Here is a 21,675-nt window from a genome sequence, read left to right on the forward strand (position 1 = left end):
CCCGCCCCGGAGGGGGTTCTGTTCCCGCCCCGGAGGGGGTTCTGTTCCCGCCCCGGAGGGGGTTCTGTTCCCGCCCCGGAGAGGGTTCTGTCCCCGCCCCGGAGGGGGTTCTGTCCCCGCCCCGGAGGGGGTTCTGTCCCCGCCCCGGAGGGGGTTCTGTTCCCGCCGCGGTGCCACCCCTGCCTGGGCTCCATCGATAGCTCTGCGCTCGGCAGCCCGCCCCGGGGCCGGACGAGCCCTCCTTGTCCCCGCCCTTTCCTCCCATCGATGTGTCGGCGCTCGCCCCGCCCTCCGGCACGCTCCCCCGCTCCCGGTACCTGGGACGGACACGCTCACCTGCCGCCCGGGCGCTGAGGTGAGGTGGGCCCGGGCCCGGCCCCGAGCTTTCCCCAGCCGTCCTCGGCCGTCCCGGGCCGCGGCTCTTCGGCCGGGCGGGGCGGCCCCTCAGCGGCCTCTCCCCCTGCGGGCGGTGCGCGCTAAGCCCCGCCCCTCTCCCTGCGCTCGCGCAGTCGCGGGCACCGGCCCCGCCCCCGGCAGAGTCCGCGGCCGCTCCCTGCGCGGGGCTGCGCCTGCGCGTGAGCGCGGCGGGACCACCTGGGGGGCCGTGCCCGGCCCAGCCCAGCCCCAGCCCGCCCCAACCCACACCCGGCCCGGCCCAGCCCACACCCGGCCCGGCCCGGCTCGGCCCAGCCCCTGCACTGCCCAGCCCGGCCCGGCCCGGCCCGGCCCAGCCCCAGACCCAGACCTGGCCCAGACTGGCCCGGCCCAGCCCAGACTCGGCCCAGATCCGGCCCAGCCCGGCCCCGGCCAGCCGCGGCTCAGCCCTCCCCCCCACTCCAAGCCCTCCCCCTCACCCCACGGAGCCGCCCCTGTTCGTTTCGGGCAGCGGCGAATGGCGATGCGGCCCCCGCGCCCCGGCGGCCCGTGAGGGCAGCGCTCGGCAGCGATGGCCTCGGGCTGCCCGGCGGCCTTCGGGGACCCGGGCGAGGTGCGCGAGGGCTTCCTGTGCCCGCTGTGCCTGAAGGATCTCCAGGCGTTCCGGCAGCTCCAGGCGCATTACGAGGAGCAGCACGCGGGCGAGGACCGGGACGTCAGGGCGCAGCTCCGAAGTAAGAGCGGCCGCGGTGACGCGGAAATCCCGTATGGCGATGGCTGCTCGTACTGCGAGCGCCTGACGGTACTGAAACAGTAATTGACCGGCTTACGGTCGAGGTTTCAGTGTCATTCTTCTATAAGTCTCCTTAGGCCAAGCGTAGCGTTTACGTTCTCCCGGTACTTTGCATAAATAAATTGTAAAGCAAGCTCTAAAAGATGTTACTTTTCAAATATCGTTTATGCACGATTTTTATTATTGGCCTTTTGGGGGTTTTTTGTTTGTTTTTATCTGAAAAGTTGGATTTATGTTGTAACCCAGTGGATTCCCAAGCATTACTTGAACACCACACAGGACATGGGAAATCTCTGGTACTTGCCAAGTTCCAGTTCATTAATTTCTTGTTTTGACAGTAGATTAAACTGTGGTTGCAGTTCAAGTGTAACATTAAGAGAGGTTGTTGATGGAAAAGAATACGGGTGGTGGAGCTGACAGGAGATGCTGGAGTGTCTCAGGGCTGTGCTATGGATTACCAACTTTGACTAGTGTTTGGAAAATAGCTGTAAATTGTGTTTTACCAGGATATTTCCCTTTCTTACCCCCCTTGAATATGCAATATCATTTTACATTGAGAGAAAAATGTGTAAAATTGGATGATACTTCTGTGTGTTTCCTGCAAAAATCTGGTTGGTTTTGTTCTATTACACTACAGATACTGGCCTGGAAGTATGTATGTATGTTTGTTTGTTTGTTTTCTCCTGAGATTGATTAATAATTCAAAAGTCTCTTTTCTTGGTGAAACCCTAACAGTGGGCTGTTTAGTACTTTTGAAATTATGTGAACAAGCACACTGAAATTCTTTGTTTGTGCAACAAGACAAAGAAAGTGTTGAACATCCTTGAATCCGAAGAAAATAACTGGGAATTAGAAGAATTAAGATATTGCTATATGGTACCCCAGATGCTGTGAGACAGGTTCCATAGTTTAAGACATATTGCTGTTTTACGGTGAAGTCCCTGAATGGAATGCCCTAACCTACTATTTTGTGTTTAGAATCTCAGTGCTGCTTTATGACAGACAACAAAGAGCATTTCGTGTCATCTGTGGTGCTCTGAACTGCATTCTGGTTCTAAGAACGTGTTGAGGATAAACTTGTCATCCAGGAAAAAGATTTGTGCTAAAAGAAGAGGAATATTCCATACTGGCTTCTTATGATGAATATTCAGTGATTACCTGCTACGTTTGATAACTTGGCTTTATCTTTTTCAGATCTAGTCCAGAAGGCCAAAAGAGCAAAGAAGAAATTGCTGAAACAAGAAGGAGATGACAGAACTGATTCTGGATCTCAGGAACGATATGAGTCATTCAGCTATGGTGGAGTAGATCCCTACATGTGGGAGCCCCAGGAAGTAGGTAGGAGAGCTAGAAAGCAATATGCAGTGGGGATAACTTTTAACCTGAATTGGGGAAGTGCTGATGTATTGCTGAAGTGGCTTGGAATTGTGTCTGTGCATTGGATTCACTGTAGCAGGGGATTATGGTTTGTACACTGACTCTGTGCGGCCTACCTACGTTGTGTGGGGAAAGTGCAAATAACGGTCAGAAAAAAATACATGGGTAGGATCAGAACCCAGCTACCCTTGAGGCAGCTGTTTGTCATGTCATTGTGCCTGAGCTGCTGAGGTTGCTGAATCTGTGTTTACCTCTGTGCAACTAGCTTAATCTTATGACTTTACAAAACAAATTAATAATTATTAACTAAGCTATATAAATAATAACTGAGGTATGTAAAATCTCCAGCTTTTGGGCTGCACTTACAGTAATTGTTAGTTTGCATGTTTGACAAAAAGATTATCCAGTGATTTAAACTCTTTCAGCTTTTTCCTTGAATTTGAGGTGCAGAACACCTCTCATTAAAAAGAGGTTTACTTTAAAAAGAACACAGATTAAAAAAGAAAACAACCTCAAACCCACTCCTCTGAAGATAAGTCTACATTTGTAGAATTTCAAGGATAAGGTGACCGAACCTGTAATTACAAGTACTGCTACTGGCAATTGCCTGTTACTGTAGCTGACATATTGTTACTTCTGGGGGAAGAAGCAGCACCATCTCTAGTGGATCCTGGCAAAGTTTCCCCTGTGGTGCTGACAGACTAGGACTGAGTCCTTTGGGTCTGCAGCATCTGAGTTCTGTAGATTATTGTACTTTTGACTTTATGATTGCTGCTCAAATAATTAGATAGTATAAATATTAGCTAAGAATAAATTTAGACAGAAGGTTTATGAATATTGGAGAAGTGAGAACTGTTTTCTCATCTGAGTAGAGAAGATGAATCATGGGGATTTTGGAATGGGATTTGGTGGGTCTATGAAAGGGACCGTGTGACATTGCCAAAGCAGTGGCGGAATTCAGTTACCCAGAGGGATCCTTTCCTATGAATAATTAATCTTTGGAGATTTTTTGGTAATTTCATTAGCATGAGGAAGTGAGATTCTTACACTTACATAGTAGCATCAGAAAGCAACATCTGATGTTGAGTTCTACCAGCTGGAAAAAAGATTATTGTTTTAAATTTTGTCTGTAGCTTTGACTTTTAATACCTGGCTCGCCTTATTTGGAAAAGGAGTAATCTTAAACCAGCGTTGTTGAATATGAATTGTACATTTCTTAAATAGATGCTATATTGTTCTTTCGAATACTCAGGGATCAGTTTTCTGTAAATCTGAACTGTCATCAAGGATTTGATTCAGACCCCTAAAGGTGGAGAAATGATCAGAAATCTGAAAGCATAGACCTCTAGTGATCATTGGACGTGCCTCTTCCTTTGGTCCAACATGTAGCCAGGAAACTAAGAAGAGAACAATTAGAGAACAGTTCTAGTAGGTAACATCTAGCTTGCTAAATGTACCTGAGGAATGAAGAGGAGAAAAAATGTTATTGCAGATGTTCTCTTTAACATAGTGCTTGTTGTTTTCCATGGTGGAAGTAAAACACTGTTTATTGCCAGCCTGGAGATTAGACTTTACCCTGCATGTTTTATTTAGGGCAACACTATGAAAATGTAGGATTCTAATGTGTCTTTAAAATTGGATTTGAACATGAGAAATAAATGGTGAAAAAAAGAGACAGCTGTCTTTCAAGAGGCATTTAAATCCATGCAGAATACCTGGGTGACTGGGACAACTTTCTGTTATCCTTGCAGGTGCTACAAGAAGCCATCTTTCTGAATTCAAGAAACACCGAGCAGCCAGGATTGATCACTATGTAGTTGAAGTTAATAAGTTAATAATCAGATTAGAAAAGGTAAATTTGGTGCTTTTTAATATTCCAGCCTTCTAAATGTTTCCTAGATTTAAAAAATTATATTTTGGTATGAAATGTGCCCATTTATCTAGCAGTACACTATATAAAGGACACTAAACTATGATTCCTCACATATTACCTTGAGTACTGTGTATGGTTTGACCCTATACTGTTGGTATGATTTCTGTTTCTATGCACCATTTTCAAGATGAAGATGCTGCTTCCACATACTTCAAAAACCATCTGTTCTCCTGATTATTTTCTCTATCTTTTACTTTACTAAATTTCTCCCTCGTGTTTTTGTCATGATTCTTCCAGCTTCTCATTCTTCCAAATCTGCCAATGATACACTTGCATTTTGACTCAAATGCAGTAATGTTGGCTGCAGTAAGGATTATGTCCTAAATGGCTGATTTGTACAGGTTTGACAGTCATTGTTTATCACTTCTATGAATATGGCATTAGAAATGAACAGGAAAGTTGCATGATTGGTGTGAAACAGGCTGAGAGTCCTCTCTTAAAAATGCCAGGTTTCTTTTCCTTGTTGGGCTGAGTTGTGTTGCGTTTTTTTCATTGCAAAAGTATAATTTTCTTGAATATATTTTTTATCTTCTGCCAGCTTACGTCGTTTGACAGAGCGAACACTGAGTCAGCTAAAATAAGAGGTTGGTGTGAGCTTACCTTGGACTATTTGCCCCTATAGTTTATCCAGCTGATGAATTAATTGAATAGCTTACGTGGTGTGTATTCCTGCTCATAGCTATAGAGAAATCTGTTGTGCCTTGGGTCAGTGATCAGGATGTTCCCTTCTGCCCAGACTGTGGCAGTAAGTTCAGTATCCGAAACCGACGTCACCACTGCCGCCTCTGTGGGTCTATTATGTGCAAGAAGTGCATGGAACTCATCAGTCTTCCTTTGGCAAGTAAGTACACTCTGTGGAGTTAATTCCTCCTTTTCTTAGTGTACTCTGGATGCTAAGTGCATCCTGGCTGTTTGCCATTAGAAAAAAATATGCTTGTAATAGTCTGGTTGTGCAGAAAACTTGGTCCTTAATGTGTCATTCAGTTTCATCCAGACACTTGTTTGTGTACAACACAGTACAAAGAATGATTTCTCAATTTTTTTCTCTGTTCCTTCTTCAGATTTGGAAGTGTTGCATAACACTGAAAAAATTATTAGAAGTAGTATGTACTCCTGGTAAATATAGATAATATTTAGTGTATTGTTCTTTTGAGTACCATAAGTATGGTTAATTAAAGTTATCGACTTTAAGAACTGCCAAGGTTCTTCACATTTAAAAATATTGTGGATATTTCCAGTCTTCCCCATGCTCTTCAAATGTTGGACATTTGCACAACAAATTAAGGAAATTCATCCCTAGGCCTTTAAAAACCCCTTCAGACTTTTTTCCTCATCTGGTGCACTGGAGAGGAGACCATATTTTCTGTGGGGATAAATGACATCAACTGTGCTTTTTCGAGGTTCAAGCACAGAACCTGGACAGCACTAACATACCCATTCTACACATTATTCTCTAACTGTGCAGGCTTAAACATGATAACGCTTCTAGGCATAAGCAAAGTAGGTGGTTCTCAGCAGTCTGCTCTCTAGCTGGTTTTAGGTACAGCAGGCTTTACAGTGAAGACCCTAATTCTGACTTGCAGTCTTGGTTGTCATGCAAACCTTGCATGTCTTTCCTTCAGCAGACTGTTTCAAATGGTTTTCTAATATTTCCTGAATGTAAAGTTTCTGTTAAAGGGCAGTTTGTTCATGTTGGTAAAATCTGTTGGCTTCTCCAGTTACTGTAAAATTACCTGTGTATAATTTTTAGGCAAACTCACTAGTGCCAGCAAAGAGGCCTTGGGTTCTCAAACCAGCCCAAACTCCTCACCCAACAGTGTCCATGGCTCCCGCCGTGGCAGCATCAGCAGCATAAGCAGTGTAAGCTCCGTGCTGGATGAGAAGGATGATGACCGAATCCGTTGTTGTCGGCACTGCAAAGACACCCTGTTGAAAAGAGAGCAACAGATTGATGAGAAAGAATACACGCCAGAGATTGTGAAACTCTATGAGGTAAATCAAGCTCTGTGCTCAGTGTATATGTCTGCAGTAGTCACTGCTTGACTTGTTACCTCATGTCCAAGCTCTTACTTTGTGACTTAATATTCACCTGCGTGAGACTGTTGCCTCTTCTAACACATAACAAAGACATATCTGAAGTGGTGGAGTCAGTTGCAGTACAGTATTTATATCCCACAATAACTTCAAATGTCTTTTTAAAATACATCTTCCTTCTCATCATCTGGAACTAGTAGTTCAGAGATGCCTCTCTCTTAAAATTGTGAATTTGTTTAAACCAATGATCTTGGTTGATGAGCTGCACTGGAACTGCAAGACTCCATGTTGTCAATAGTTTGTCCTCACACTAATGGCAAATGCTTTTTTGAACCATCCATATCAACAATGTGTTCAAATATGCTTTGCAAGCAGGTACTGACAATCACCAGGTATCTTTTCAGTACAGTTCACAAACTCCCCAGGTTATTATTAATGGGAGTTTCTGTTGGTGCTCTTTGTGAAAAGATTTAAGGCTAGAAGTTGTCCAAGTCTTTCATTCAAAAAGATTCTGTATTCAAAGTCTACCTTGCAGGGTACAAGGAGTCTTTCCCTGTTCCTGACTGTGCCATATGTATTCTGAAGATAATTGGAGGGTCTTGTCATCCTGAATAGTTTGAGTGGCTTTCATCATGGTCAACTTTGAATGTGCACAGGCAGCATGAAAAGGTTTATGTCAGCATATTCTTGCAGTTGTGTCTTAATGTACGTTCTTTTTTTTATACATTTTGTTTTAAACAAGAAACTCCGACTCTGCATGGAGAAGGTTGACCAGAAGGCACCAGAATATATAAGGATGGCAGAATCACTAAAGTAAGCCCCATTTGCTGATGATGTTTATGAATATATGTTATTTCCTCCCTTAAATGTGGGAAGTAGTAAGGAAGTGGTGTGTTAAGGCTGCAAGAGTGTGTAAATTATAAGAAAAATCATTACCTGTTGTCTTCTGGATAAAATCATTTAGTGTTAGCAGTTCTTACCATTGTTGAATCTTGGTCATCTTGGGATAACTTGTAGTGATGTATGTGTTGTTAGCTGGATGCATGACTTACAGTAAAGTTCTCTTTATTTCTTAGTGCAGGGGAGACAACCTACAATCTTGAACATGCTAATGACTTGAGAGTGGAGATCCAAAAAATATATGAATTTATAGATTCCTTAAGGTAAAAGATCATCTCTTTCCCCTTTCCACCCCAGCATGTGTGTATCTCCCTCTGTTATGACTTCACTGATTATGTGGATAACCAACCAATTTATCTGCTCGGCTGTAAAAAGCATTTGAAAAGGCAGAAGCTGTTCCTGTGCATCATCAATTTCTACTTCCTTTTCTGGCCTTAAAATTCATGCATTCCTCTGCAGTGGGACTAACTAAGCATAGAGGAAACAAATAGCAGCACTGTTTAGGGGGAGGGGGATTGTTTGTTTGGGGATCCTTTGTTTTTTTTAAAGGGTGGGAGTGGAAAGTGTTATAAATTTTATTATCCAAAACTGTTTATCTAAAAGAATATCAGAAATTTTTGATCCAATATTGTCTCTCCCCTTCTGTTGCATTTCTGCTGGCCTTTTTCTTGAACTGATGCAGCTGTATGTTTGCTTTGATTCAGTAAGAAGATTTTGAGTCTAGGCTTGCATGAAGATCCTCAACCTCATCCTAAAACACTACAACTTCAGCGAATGATAAGATATTCAGCTACACTTTTTGTTCAGGTAAATAGAGCATATGCTGTGAGATGAATGTAAATTTTATATAGTGTTCTCTTCTTTGCCAGGCATCCCCATGGTTTGAAACTGTTTGGACAGGAGGTTTAGTTCTAAAACTTTTCTATAGTTCCCCTAATGACTTATGGTAGCCTTAAATAAGCTGGCTTGAGCACAGATCATGCACACAGCAGCGTTGGGTCTGGGGACCCAAGAGGTGTGGGAGCCTTGGCTCTGGCTCCTGCTGAGGTGTCAGCCCACTCAGCAGTGCAGCCGTGGCAGCAAAGCTGTGCTCAGACCTGCAGCAGGGACTGCAGTGTAGAACCATCTTTGGTGTGTTTGTGGGGTTTCTGCTGGTAGTATTTCTCTTCTCAAGGACTTGAAAATTGGCTGAATGCCTGCAAGCAATACTGTTCACAGGATTTTTTATTTCAATTTTTGCCAGGAAAAACTGCTTGGCCTAATGTCCCTGCCAACCAAGGATCAGTATGAAGAACTGAAGAAGAGAAGACTGCATATGGTAAGATAGGTTAGGATCTGTGATATCTTGCATGAGTCACAGATGTAAGCCTGAGAGCTGTGTGGGTATGACTAGTTGCCTTCAACACTGGATTTCAGTTTGTCATTTTTTCATGTGTATTGTACCATACCCTTTTCCAGGGATTCACATAGCTGCTGCTGTATTCTGCCCAGAACAGAAGTAGGTGTGCATGGAGCAGCTGGGTGAGGTGCATGTGCTGTTCCTGCTGCAGTGTGTGCAGAGCAAGCCCTGAACTGAGTGTGTTAGTTTACATGGGCTTTGAAACTGTGTTCAGGAGTTCACTTTCCCAAGCAGAATTTAGAAACCTCTTTCAGTGGTGAAAAAAGACATTTAGAGTAAGGATGCCTCTTCAGTGAAAGAGTTTTTTTCGGTTAGGAGGGAGGACATCATTAATGGTAAACTAAACCAACTTTGTTTTGAGGTATAAATTGAGAAATAAGAACCATCCCATTCCAAAAGCCAATTATATCAATGACCTTAAACACTGATGTTCTATTATAGGTGTCTGCTGCTGTAGTCAGCTGTGATACAATTACTGTTCAAATCAATCTAGACCACTCTGCACAGCTGCATTAGGCATTTTTTTTTTCTCTGTAAAGAACACTGTTACTGCTCCTACGTGCCCTCAAGTTTGTAGAGGCAGATCTTGTGGGATTTGGGTCAATATCATCACAAACTCACGGGAAGCATTTTCTGCGAAGTAACCAGAACTGCGGCTGATCCCTTTCAGCGACAGCGAGCAACATCCAAGATCAGCTAACTTGTACTTGTGGATTTAGAATGAAATTTTTCAAGCTCGTGGTGTTTTCTTACTACGTGTTTTTTGTTTTAGGTCACTCTCGAAACACAGGGAAAACAAGAGGAAAATCAGAAAGAGTTTATCTCCAGATGTGCAGCTGCAGTTAATGGTGATGAAACTCACATGAGAAAAGGAACAGTCAGGAAATCTGAGGGCTGGTTACCCACATCTAGCATCTCAAGAGAGAGTGAGAGAGCAGACCCACTTCTTCAGCAGATTGACAATATCACATCCTTTATTGAGCAAGCAAAGGCAGCTAATAGGATAGATGAGGTCCATATGTTGCAAGAAAACCTGGTGCAGCTTCAGGATGAATATGATCAACAACAAACTCTGAAAGCTATTGAGCTTTCCAAAAAACAGGCAGAAGAGGAAGAGATGCAGAGGGAGGAACTTCAGGTCCTTCGTGAAAAAGAGTGGGAAAGAGAGCGGCATAAATTCATGTCTCAGCATTCACGGACACACTCCTTGGACTTCAGAGAAGTCAAGCAGCATTTGGATATTACTCAGATCAAAGGGGACACGAGTTCTGAAACCCCTGCTGTTGAGCAGCTGCCAGCTCAAGAGCATCTGACCTTCACACTCAAACCCCAGAATGTCCCACAGTGTGACCTAGACAGAGATCAGCCAACCTGCCTAAACCCCTTTGAAGATGAAGCAGATACCCCTCAGGCAGAGGAAGATTCTGCTAACCCATTTGCCAGAGACACCTCTCCAATGGTTTCTTTCGCTAACACAGCTCTGCAAAGTGATAAAAAAGAATATAATCCATTTGAAAGTGAGGAGGAGGATGAACAAAGTAATGGAGCACCTGGCAGTACTTCAAACCCTTTCGAAGAGGATGAAAATCCGTTTCAAAAGCCTGGTGGGGGCAGTTGGAATTCAGGGAATCCATTTGAAGAGGGATCCTCTACTAATCCCTTTGAAGTGGAGGATGGCAGTGAGATATCTGGAGAGGAGGTTATAGAGGAGGAGCTGCTTCTCCAACAGATAGATAATATCAAAGCTTATATATTTGATGCCAAACATAGTGGACGACTGGATGAGGTGGAGGTACTGACAGAGAACTTAAAGGAACTGAAGCACACATTAGCAAAGCAGAAGGAGAAATCCAACTGCTGAAGCAGCAATAGGGCTGTGTAATAATTCAATCTGCTGTTAAATATGGGAAGGTAAGGCAGATACTTATAGGCAGGAGTACAGATCACAAGAGGGAAGCGGGAGAATCCTGACCTTAAAGCACTTTCATTTAGGCATTGCCACTACTACACAGTCTTGAAGAAAGAATGTCTGAGGTATGCTGCTGGTCTCAAAAGCTTATACTAAGGAAATTTAAAACAGCTAACTGGTCTTACTGAATGCTTATTTTTGGTCAAAGAGGTTAAGTGCTAATAGGGAACTATGATTTGGAAATGATTGGAATGTTGGTTTGCCTTCTTTCCCCCCTTTCTGTTGTAGTGTTGGCCTTTCCTCTGTTGATGACCCAGGGTAGCTGAATTGCTGATGGTGTTCTGGGAAAGTGCAACTAAAAGGCTGCTGTGATTCTCCAATGTGCCGAATGTACAGGCTTGCAGATCAAGCTTGTGCAATGCTAATAAGTACATAAAAGGGATTTTAAGACTGAGAAGAACTTTTTGACTGATCTTAATAGGAGTAACTTTTTAATGTGTGCATAAAGATGCCCAAGGAAAATTTGGGTGCTGTCTTTTCATCACTTCTGGTTTCCCCTTTGCTCTAAGCACCATGTCATAGTGCTATGCTGGCTTCAGACCTGCTCTCTAGGGAGCAAGTGTCTGCTCATTTCCAGGGAAAGAAGCATTAGGCCAGCACCACTTCAAACTATAGTATATAAAGGGTGACCCTCCAATTCCTAATTATATTATGGAATCTATACATTCCTTTCAATCCTCTGGGTGACAGAATGATCATGTTTGTTGTATTTATGAGACTGGAACCCTTTTTTTTTAGCATTCAAGGAACAAAAGATCTTTTTTGTAATGGAAAACTGAGGTGCCACTGAACTGGAATTCCATGAAAGCTAGGAGATAAAAGTGTGGCTGCAATAGTACCAAATGACAATTCTCTTTCATGTTAATTCCCCTCAGGAATTTTTATGAGAATCAGGCATGTCTGTCTTTAATAAGGAACTTCAGATTGAAGACCTCTTGTCATCCTGTGGCCTAGGGGATGACCAGGTGACAGCCAGCACCTGTGCTGCTGGAGGGCTTACAGCTGGACAAATGCAGGGTCACCTCAGGACTAGGTCAGCCTCTGTCTTTGAGAAAGATGGAGTTTGAGCTGCTTTGATTTTTGTCTTTGAAAGGCACAGGTCCATCCATCATCAGGAATCAGTGTATGTAGGGGTGGGGAGGAGGAGTCAGTCTAAAGGGTTTCTTTATTTAAAGCTGAAATAGAGAAAAATCAGGCAGATCACACTGTACAGCACTAATAGCAATGGGCTTACTCAGAAGTGTGAAGTTCTCTGCAATGGGACGTTGTCTTTTAACTATGTCTCTGATACTGGCGTAGCTGTAACCCAAGCACTGCATGAGATTTGAGAGACACAGATGATTCTGCTACCTAAAGAGCAAGAACTCTGGTTTTATTTTGCTGTAAATAAGTGGAGGTAGGGACTTGTGGAACTGTTGTTTAAAAAGCCCAAACCACCTATATCCTCACTTAATAGCACTGGTAAGGGATCAAAATAGAATAGCCAGTCAAGGACAGCTGATGTTATCTCTGGTGTAGCCTGAATCTGGAGTTGAAAGGTGGACGGAACAGGTTGGTTTAAGACCATGAAGTTTTTATGCTGATGTTTTATTAGAGCTGATTGAGTCCATGAGTGTTATTTTGCACCAAGTGCAAAAAAGAACAGAGAATTCTGAAAGGTCTTAAAACGAACAGAACTCATGTGCTTGGCACCAGATTTATGAAGGCAGCAAAAGCTGTTGATAAATAAACGTAATCCCTGGAATTGTATAGTATAAGGCAGTTATTGAGGACAGACTTGTTTGCTAGTCAGGAGGATTGCTCCCTGCACTCTAACCTAATGCTTTTTTTGATATCAACATGAAAAAATGTTTCGGTGGCTTCTGCTTTCACATTTAAAAGCTACTTTTTTCCTTGTTGCAACTATCCTGCCTTGTTTGTATTTTCTGTCTAATACACTAATAACTATTCTTATTGTACATGTAATATAATATTTTTACAAGCAGATAACAGACTAGCATACCTCATGATCTTTGTCAGTGTTAAATGTGATAGACTAGATAGCTGATACTAAACTCATCTCCACAATGCAGACCTTTGCTGGTGTTGGGACTGCTGTGAGGCTTGCAAGGCACAAGGGAATGAAGATGTCTTAAGCATAAAGCTCAATAAATAACTAGCATTGAGTTTTGTTACAGCTGCATGCACTACTCTGTATGGAAACTTTGTAAACAGATGAAATAAAACAACATGTTTATTTTGTGCTGTTTGTCCTTGACAGTTTGTACAGGATGCCTGAATCGGTGTGAAATTTTGTACTCGAGCATGAGTTCCAAAATGCACAGATAAGCCTGATGTAAAGGTCTGTGCAATAGAGTGCAGTCTGTCACGTTTATACAAATTACAGGTATTCTGTATTGTTTGGTGAGGCAGAAGCTGTGATGATTTAGAAGGGTTTTTTGACTATGTGCAGGGAGGATGTTTGAGGTAGGAGTTATATAGCAGCACAGGACTTTGAAGCACAATGGACTTGCTGGCTGGGATTTGCTGGAAGTTGATAATTCAAGACAGTTCTCCTTTGTATGGACTGTTTAGGAAATTATGGAATTCTGTGCTGCTTCTAAGATAAATTAATATGTTAGTCTAGCCTCTCTGTCCCAAAGAAAACACAATATTGGTTTTGCCATAATGGTTTAATCGTTTACCTGCAGGCATGAGTAGGAAATAAGGCTCCAAGGAATTCCATTTTCCACTGTTGACTAATACTTTGTAAAATTGGCACCAAAAAAGCTGTGTTTTTAACTTTTATTTATTTTTCACTTGAATTATTCTAGTTGTAGCTGCAAGATTTATGAGGCAGGGTTGTCTGTATTGAATGAACTTGCTTGTTCCTGTTTCCAGGAACTGTGAGCTCTTGTGTCTCACTGAAGCACCGTCATCATCCAGCCCTGAGGAAAAACAGCTGCGTGACTCGTCAGGCTGATGCTTCATTTTTCATTGCAGCTTTGTATTTTCCCCTCATCTCTTTGGGCAGTGGCACAAAAGCAGGGCAGGGAACTTGGCCTTCAATCTCACACATGCATTCTCGCAGATGATACTTCTTGGGCCCAAAAGTTGCTGGATGTGATAGTTTTTTCCTTTCTCTTTCCTCTTTTTCAAGCGTTTCTCTGGAAAAGAGATCTGTTTGTTACTATCAGAAGCCTGAACCACAGCATTCCTCTCCTTTCCCTGGACCCAGTTTACCAGAAAGATGGATTTACAGTTCTTAGCTTGTGAACTTTACCTAGCTCGTGTCAATTTTGTCTGGGAATAGTAGTATTTCCTTCTGTATTCCTGACAAAAGTTTGCATGCGTTATATTCTGTATGCTGGACGGTACATTACCTTATTACGTTACTTACTTGCTTTTCCCCAGGATTTTTTTAATGTGCTCTGTTATCTCTTTGTTGGTTTTATCTTCCACGTCAACCAAAACTTGTTCTCCATTGTCTGTCAAGAAAAATTCATAATCCTGTATTAAATAGTACCACATCCCTCCTGCACGCTGTTCAGAGAGAATGTAAACACACAACAGCGAGATCTGCGGCCCTGCTGCAGGTAATGTAGGATGCAAGGTTTAAGTGGAAAAGCGAAATCTCCTCGAGGGCGATTCTAGGGGAGCTGCCGAGGGGTAAAGCCGCTTTTCCCAACAAGCAGCTCCTTTCCCCGCCGAGTCCGAACGACACGATCGCGGCTGCGACGCGGCTGCTCCGCAGCTCCCGCGGCCCGGGCGGGACCTACCCAGGTAGAACCGGAGGAAGGGCGAGGGGGTCATGTTCTTGAACAGCATGATCTGCAGCCAGGGGTTCTTGTACTGGATCTGCGGAATGTTGAAAAACACGAACTTTCTGGAAAGGAGGAGAAAAGCACGCAGGAGCTGGCGCGGGGTCTCAGGAGGACGCGGCCCACGCAAGCCCCGGTGTCTCTGCAGGGGCCGCCCGCGCTCACCTCGTGCCCCGCGCTCACCTCGCGCCCTCGCTCAGCTCTCCCGCTGAGTTGTAGTTCACGGTCATCACCTTCACCGCGCTCTTGAACACGACATCGCCCTGGTTGAGGTAGCGCAGGGTCCGCCGGATCGGGAACCGGCCCTTCATGGGCATCGCGGCGGCGGCCGGAAAAGGCGGGAGTGGCCCCGCGCGCCCCCTGGCGGGCGGCGCCCTCAGCGAGGGCCGGGTCTGGGGCCGCTTCCGGGTCTGGATCCGGTTCCGGGCCTGGGTTCGGGTCGGGGACCAGGGCCGGGTTCGGGTCGGGACGGGGGTCGGGGACTGGGACCGGGACTGGGGCCGGGTCGGGGACCGGGACTGGGACAGGGGCCGGGCCGGTGTCAGCGTCGGCACTGGCGGAGCCTCAGGGGCTGCGGTGGCGCCCGCCCGGGCCCCGGCGGTACCTGCGCTCTGTCCGCGCACCTGCCAGGGCCGGGTGCCCTGTGCACATCAGCTACAGGTTTGTGGCTACTAAAAACTTCTCTGTTCAAGATGAAGTAAAACTTTAGGAAAAGCCTCCTCTCCTCCTAGAGCAGCTCCCTGGAGTCAGTAAAGTTCATGGGATTTCTCTTCTGTATCAGACCCGGTTAAATCTCTCACAAGATAATCACGGTAGTGAAGGCAAAATGCTGTTTCTCCCTAAAAGACAGTAAATTATGTATTTGGCTTAGACACCTCCTGTTTAAGAGGAAATAGTGAACTTAAAAATAAAACTCATGAATGCAGTTATGTGTGTAATTCACTTTAATGGTATAAACCTCATTTAGCTAGTATTAACCACAACAATATAATGCCACATTTAAACAGCATTTAATAAAATGCATAAGCTAAATCATGCACTGTAATACTCTATATACAAACACAACAATGCAAATTCCTCTTTGTGATTGAATACATTGATTAGATATAAAATTCAGATTAAAAAAAACCATGCTATTATTTTTAAATGCTCTCACACACAACAATGCTGATTTCACAGAAGAAGCTGTGAGAAATTAACAACTTTTGCAAAGTTTTTAACTTGAAATAAAAATAACATAAACATTAGTTTTCTAAGTTATAATGAACAGAGATATCCAGAAAATATCCCAAGGAATTAAAAGTAGATGCTTCCTTTTATAAAAATTTGCTTTTTGTAGGAGCTCAGCACTCCCTGGTGTGCCAAACAGTTAATGTGCAGTTTTCAGCCAGGAAACTAAACACTGGCTTGCAATGTACTTCAGAGTACAGAATAATTATTAAAAAATTCCAACATTTAACATTGATTCCATATATGAAAAATTTAACACATCCAGTCTGTAGGTAGAATGTTTTCTTCTTAAAGACTATTCTTTTTGTTTGAAATTTACTCAGTCCTACTTTTAACCTACAATCATCAAAAATATCTTTAAATGGACCCGTGCTTTATTATCACAGAGCCTTTGTTGCCACTACATTTGAGAACATTTCATCTTTCAGAATACAAACAATTCAAATGTGGATATAAAACAACTTGACAATTCTAAAATATGGGTTTTTTCCCAAATTCAAAATTGTTTTTTTTAACAGAATTAATCTTGGTTAATACCCCAATTAGCTTCCTAATCTTTAAAACTGTTCCTGCAGTACAACATTAACAGACATTCAGGTTTCCATTCACCTTTAAAGAGGAAAGCAAGAGTTCAAACAGCACCAATTGTCCAGACCAATGAAGGATCACCTGTCACAGGAATTCCTGCCATTAATTTAAATATTTTTCCTGCTGAAAATCGCAAAAATTAAGTTTTGAAACGTTACCCTTTTTTTTCTAAATTTGAAACAAAAACTTACAAACATTTATTGCCAATACAGAAGAGAATGTTCTTAACATTTTCCACAGCAAAGACCTTTCAAGCACAAAGCCTGACTCAGACTTGTGGTTCACTTTATAAAATATTGTGAGCATGCAAGAAGCTCCCATTATTTTGACTGATGTCTGCTTATCTGCCTAAACATACACAAGTCTTTGCCACATGGAGTACAGAAAGTAGAAATAAATGCCCAGAAAAGTCTGCTTCACCTTTTTAATATGACAAAACCAAGACTTGCTGAACTCCCTACATGGTCTATGAAATGTTTTTTTAAAACCCCATAGTTATTATATTTACTTTACAGAAAGCTCCCTTTGTAACTTCATCAGAAGAGAAAAAGAATGTGAACTATTTATATTTTGATAATGTAAATGTTTAAGTCCTCCTTATGAATAATAAACTGTCTTACTGCACAACTCATTTCATAACTGTGTGCTCAGGCCCCACATGGACAGTGGGAAGGTCACATGCAGTGCAGGAGCTGAGCAGATTCCAGGCCGAGCAAAGGAAAGAACAAGGAAATGGACGTTACTCGGACAATTAAATCAAGCTTTGTTCAGCTTAAGCTGGAAAATAAAGAGAATAGCTTTGGAAAGTGAGTATACAATTGAAATTCATTGTCAAAATCCTGAAAAAGTTTTAGTGCTTGCTAAGCAATAAGCTACCTGCAATGTCCCTCCTGTTTAATTACCACTGTCCCAGAGCTGCTGTTCCACTGGACAGAGCACTGAGTCTGTATTTAACTCACATGTGATCACTATGGCAATATGAATATTGATTTGTTAAACAGCATTCATTGTCTCCTGTTCTGTGTGCTACAGTTCAACAATAAAGGGAAAGTTGGTTTGGTTTCAATTTGCCACTGCCAAAGGCTTAAAAAGTATCAATCTTTTACCAAGCTTCACTGCAAAATGCAACTTTACTAGAGAGTATCTCAGGAGGCTGAAAGAGAATGAGTACAGACTGAAAGCAGGGAAGTATTTTCTATAACTGTAGTTATTTGTTAATTGTTTTTAACAGCCATTATATGCTCAATTAACTATTCGCTCAGCAACTTCTACAGGTCAAATGAGGAAAGGTGAAGGGAGTAATGTAAAAGCCAGAAAATTCATGAAATACATTTGTCAGTTCTGAACAGAAAATATTTAATTCAGACTGGCTTAGAAAAAAATCTGCAAAGCTCTGAAATTCAGGAGGATTCATCTGCTTAGGTGATGATAAGTTTAGTTTGGGCTAAGAAATGCAAACAAGGAAGCTCTGGATTAGCAAGTGAACAAAAAGCTTTAGCACATAGAATGGATGAATAGTGGCTCCATGTCTGTACATATATACACACAGTAGGGGTTTTCTATACACTGTACAGAATATATTCAGGCAGAGGTATAAACATATACATTCATACACACATACATACAGCTATGTACATATGCATCAGCTGCTCGAGTGAGTTTTACACCTGAACATGCAGAAATGCACAATGGTGGGAGGCACAAAATAAAAACAGGTACAACTCTATGAAACCCTTTAAAAAGAAAGGAGACAGGCATGAATTTAACAATAATAAGCCATTTTCAAAGCACTCGTAACTCAGAGGATTGAACAGGCTGTGGGAATTATAGAACACTATGACAGTATTACCTGTGATGAACTTAGTATGACTTCACCACAAAAAACTCAGTAATTAGGTATTTCTAGTCTCTGATGTTTTCCAAGTCCAATATATTTAGAGCATCTAAAGTTTACAAAAAAATTTTACTTTAACTTGCAACCTCAGTATAAATAAAGCTTTAAGTTTTTTCAAAAATAATTCCCACTATAATGTTGATAACATTGATTGCAACTGAAGTAGGGTTGTAGCATTATCTAACAAGAGGGGTTAATGACATTTTTCATCAAACAATAAACCTGAACTTAGTTCAGGAATATTTACTATTAAAACGACTCAGCAACTTCAGAATTAAGAGGTGCAAAAAGTAAATGTTTTCATTTTCTTCCCTTTGCCGTGCCCTCTTAGTAACTTTTTTCATATAAAGCTGTTTTTTAAACTAATTTTCTGTCACCCAAGGTCGAGCAGATGCTGGCAATCTGTCCTCTGCTCCTCCCTCTCCTCCCTAGGGTGACCATGGCCTCAGCAGGACTGCAGCTGTTTCGTGCTGCTCTCACAGCTGGCCCACACTCATCACCAGAGCCAACCACTGCAAAAGCTCTTCTGTGGCTGGGTGGGTCAGTGTGGCAAAACCCTGAGACAGATGGGAACCTACCTGTGTTTGCTGGCATTTCTGCTTTTTCTCCTAGGGACAAGAGTAGGCGAAAAAAACCCCAACCTACCCTGGTTTTGCACTCTCAAGAGTAACTGGAGGGGAAGAGAGGGATTTCAAGCAGAAAAATCAACTTTTTTTTTTCTTTTCAGGATATCAGCCAGTAGGTATCTGCTGGTACACCTGTGCATGTCTGACTGACTTGCCAGTTCCACTGCTCACAGCACTTGATTCCAACAGGGCCCTACCTTGTGCTGTTAGTGCAGGAAGCTGCTTTGGCACTGCTTGGGCAGTATCCTCAGCACAGTAATTCCCACTTCCATCTTCCTGGCTAAACTGCATTCCCAATACCATTTGCTACTCATGCTATTTGGTGCCTTTTTTTTTTTTTAATTATCTCTTACTAGTTAAACAGCAGGTGATCCTAATTACTGTCTTAATTTTAATAGGTAAGAAAATCTACTGACATCTGCAATATCCCAGCTGAAATCATTCAGGAATCTGTGAGTCCTGTGTACTATATGCAACAAGAAAAAACCACAAAAGTGTTTTACAGTCTCTGTCAAAGGAGAAACAAAAGTCAGGAAACTGCTTTCACCCAGAAGCTTCAGCCCTGACTTGGTTTCTCTGTCACAGCCTCAGAACGTGCCTTTGCCAAAGGGGGCTGGAATGGCAATGCAGAACCAGCTGGATTCTGCAGAGACCTTGAGTCAGAGCTCTCCACTGGAGCCACTGTGGCTGCCTGGGGGGTCAAGGGCTTCAGAAGATGGTAAAAGGAGGGTTGGTAAATGACATCACATGGAGACCAACAGTAGTTTCTTGCCCCAGAGTGCTCTGAAAACCAGGCCTCTCTAATAATCTAACATTTTAAGGCAGCTAAAACAAAGGCTTGCATGATCCCTTAGAAGGATCTCTCCCTGAAGATAATTTTTTCCTCTTCTACCAGTTTCATGCCAGAGTAACTCCACTGAAATCAAAAGCATTGCAGCTTTTGTAAATTGTAAATAGGGAGAGAAAGAGGACTTTTACACATGGTGTTAGTTGTGTGTCTCTCTAGTCCAATATAAGTAAATAAAGGGAAGAAAAGTATTATACCTTCTTGCACTTGTCACAAATGCAATGAAAATCAGTAGTATAAAGCTAGCCCAAAATGCTTTTTACCTACAAGATGCAAATCCAGTTCCTTCTCATAAGAGTTGGACAACAAATGAAGCACACAGACAACGGACATTATTGCCTCATTATCATTCCCTGAATGTCCCAGTTTCAGTGAGCACAGAATTTTAACATTTGTTTGAATGAATTATGACTAATATACACATTTGCTCAAGTTCAGATAAATCTAATCAGATAGTTTATCACTGTATTTCTAACGAGTTAAAATATTTTCATTTCAAGAGTTGCAGAAACAGGACCTCAAAAATTCTGGAGAAAGTAAATTTTAGGCACTAAGTAGAGCTTCAGTGAGATGAACTTTTCTTAGAATCACTTTGCAGCTGCGATCCTTTGACTCCAAGTTTCACAAATACAAGTTTGGCATTTAAATTTGGCCTTTAGGAAAACAATATTTAATAATCAAGAAAGTTTTTCAATAATTGTTACAATAATAAAAAAACTCTCCTGTCCCATATCCATAAGGAAATGTTTGCCCTTTCAAAGGAAAAACAAAATAAAACTAATTTAAAAGTAAAGCTACTAAGATTAGCCTGTTACCATCTTCCAGTCATTGCAGAAGGGATGAAACAAAGCTCAGAAATTACAGAACTACATCAGCCTTGTAGTATTTTGTGCAGAAACAGTGTAAAACTTGGCTGCAGCCATACTGTGTGCACTGTTCTACCTTCCTTATGTCAGAGTAGCCTAAAAGTCCAGTCATCAGAAGAGGCTGAAAATAATGTTAAAGGTTAATACATAGAGTTCAAATGACTTTCTGAGGCTCATTTTCCTTAGATGTGCCTTTTCTATTGCTACCAAACAATGCCTATACTGTTGGCAGAAAGCATTCCTTCATCAGTTCTGTGCCTCTTGAAGATCTATCTTCTGATGGATGTACAAGGAAAAGAAAAAGATTTCTCTGAGCAAGCTAAAGTAGCTCCACTGCTACGTGACACCCAGATCACCACTAGATTAGCAGCTCCACTGCTTGATGCACCACCAGGTCCTGCTGCCACCAAGAGGGATTGTGACAGGCTGAAGAAATGGGCTGGCAGGAACCTCAGGAAGATCAAAGAGGGGAAGCACAAAGTCCTGTCTCTGGTGAGGAACAAGCCCAGGCACCCACATACGCTGGAAAGCAGGTCAGCAGAAAAGGACCTGCAGGTCCCAGGGGACACCAACTCAACATGAGTCAGGAACACTCCCTTGCTCTGCTGAAGGCTAATGGTGTCCTGGGCTGCATCAGACAAAACATCACCAGCAGGCTGAGGGAGGGGATCCTCCCCCTCTACTCAGTACTGGAGTGCTGTGTCTGTACAGGAGAGACAGGGACATACTGCAGAGAGTTCAAAAAAATGATGATAAGGGACTGGAGCATCTCTCCCATGAGGAAAGGCTGAGAACGCTGGGACTGTTCAATCTGGAGAAGGCTCAGGGAGGATCTCATCTATGTGTACAAGTACCTGGAGGGTACAAAGAAGACGGAGCCAGGCTCTTCTCAGGGGTGCCCAGTGACAGGACCAGAGGCAGTGGCCACAAACTGAAACACAGGAGGTTCACCCAGGGAGGTCGTGGAGTCTCCAGCCTTGGAAATGTTCAAAGGACAGCTGGACACAGTCCTTGCCAACAGGTGCTACATAGCAGTAGCACCTG

General features: G+C 42.8%; 4 protein-coding genes and 1 long non-coding RNA gene across 5 annotated transcripts in view; 1 reads left to right on the forward strand and 4 right to left on the reverse strand.

The window, feature by feature from the left end:
* TMCC1 (transmembrane and coiled-coil domain family 1) overlaps positions 1 to 445 on the reverse strand; it is a 111,401-nt gene extending 110,956 nt beyond the window's left edge. The window contains exon 1 of the mRNA XM_027702597.1: positions 337 to 445. The gene's annotated coding sequence lies outside the window, so the exon portion shown is untranslated. The remainder of the gene's footprint in view (positions 1 to 336) is intronic.
* A 379-nt stretch (positions 446 to 824) lies between these two features.
* On the forward strand, positions 825 to 13,024 carry RBSN (rabenosyn, RAB effector). Its single transcript, XM_027702594.1, has 11 exons — positions 825 to 1,109; positions 2,363 to 2,506; positions 4,297 to 4,397; positions 5,017 to 5,062; positions 5,158 to 5,319; positions 6,229 to 6,470; positions 7,255 to 7,325; positions 7,589 to 7,675; positions 8,117 to 8,219; positions 8,656 to 8,730; positions 9,584 to 13,024. The coding sequence occupies exons 1-11, from the start codon at positions 947 to 949 to the stop codon at positions 10,670 to 10,672; spliced, it is 2,283 nt and encodes a 760-aa protein (XP_027558395.1). The 5' UTR covers positions 825 to 946; the 3' UTR covers positions 10,673 to 13,024.
* Positions 13,025 to 13,550: 526 nt separating this feature from the next.
* Positions 13,551 to 14,936, reverse strand: MRPS25 (mitochondrial ribosomal protein S25). Its single transcript, XM_027702606.1, has 4 exons — positions 14,764 to 14,936; positions 14,539 to 14,645; positions 14,160 to 14,247; positions 13,551 to 13,926 (listed from the first exon to the last, which is right to left on the reverse strand). The coding sequence occupies exons 1-4, from the start codon at positions 14,895 to 14,897 to the stop codon at positions 13,734 to 13,736; spliced, it is 522 nt and encodes a 173-aa protein (XP_027558407.1). The 5' UTR covers positions 14,898 to 14,936; the 3' UTR covers positions 13,551 to 13,733.
* Positions 14,937 to 15,251: 315 nt separating this feature from the next.
* NR2C2 (nuclear receptor subfamily 2 group C member 2) overlaps positions 15,252 to 21,675 on the reverse strand; it is a 29,978-nt gene continuing 23,554 nt past the window's right edge. Inside the window, exon 13 of the mRNA XM_027702590.1 lies at positions 15,252 to 15,419. Coding sequence (XP_027558391.1) covers positions 15,388 to 15,419 — 32 coding nt within the window. The 3' untranslated portion in view covers positions 15,252 to 15,387. The remainder of the gene's footprint in view (positions 15,420 to 21,675) is intronic.
* On the reverse strand, positions 15,512 to 21,579 carry LOC113976926. The gene is made up of 2 exons (XR_003537217.1): positions 17,215 to 21,579; positions 15,512 to 17,175 (listed from the first exon to the last, which is right to left on the reverse strand). It is a non-coding gene; the product is annotated as an uncharacterized LOC113976926 (long non-coding RNA).

The sequence above is a fragment of the Neopelma chrysocephalum genome, unplaced genomic scaffold, assembly GCF_003984885.1.
Source record: "Neopelma chrysocephalum unplaced genomic scaffold, ASM398488v2 Primary Assembly neopelma1_189, whole genome shotgun sequence".
Lineage (NCBI taxonomy): Eukaryota > Metazoa > Chordata > Aves > Passeriformes > Pipridae > Neopelma > Neopelma chrysocephalum.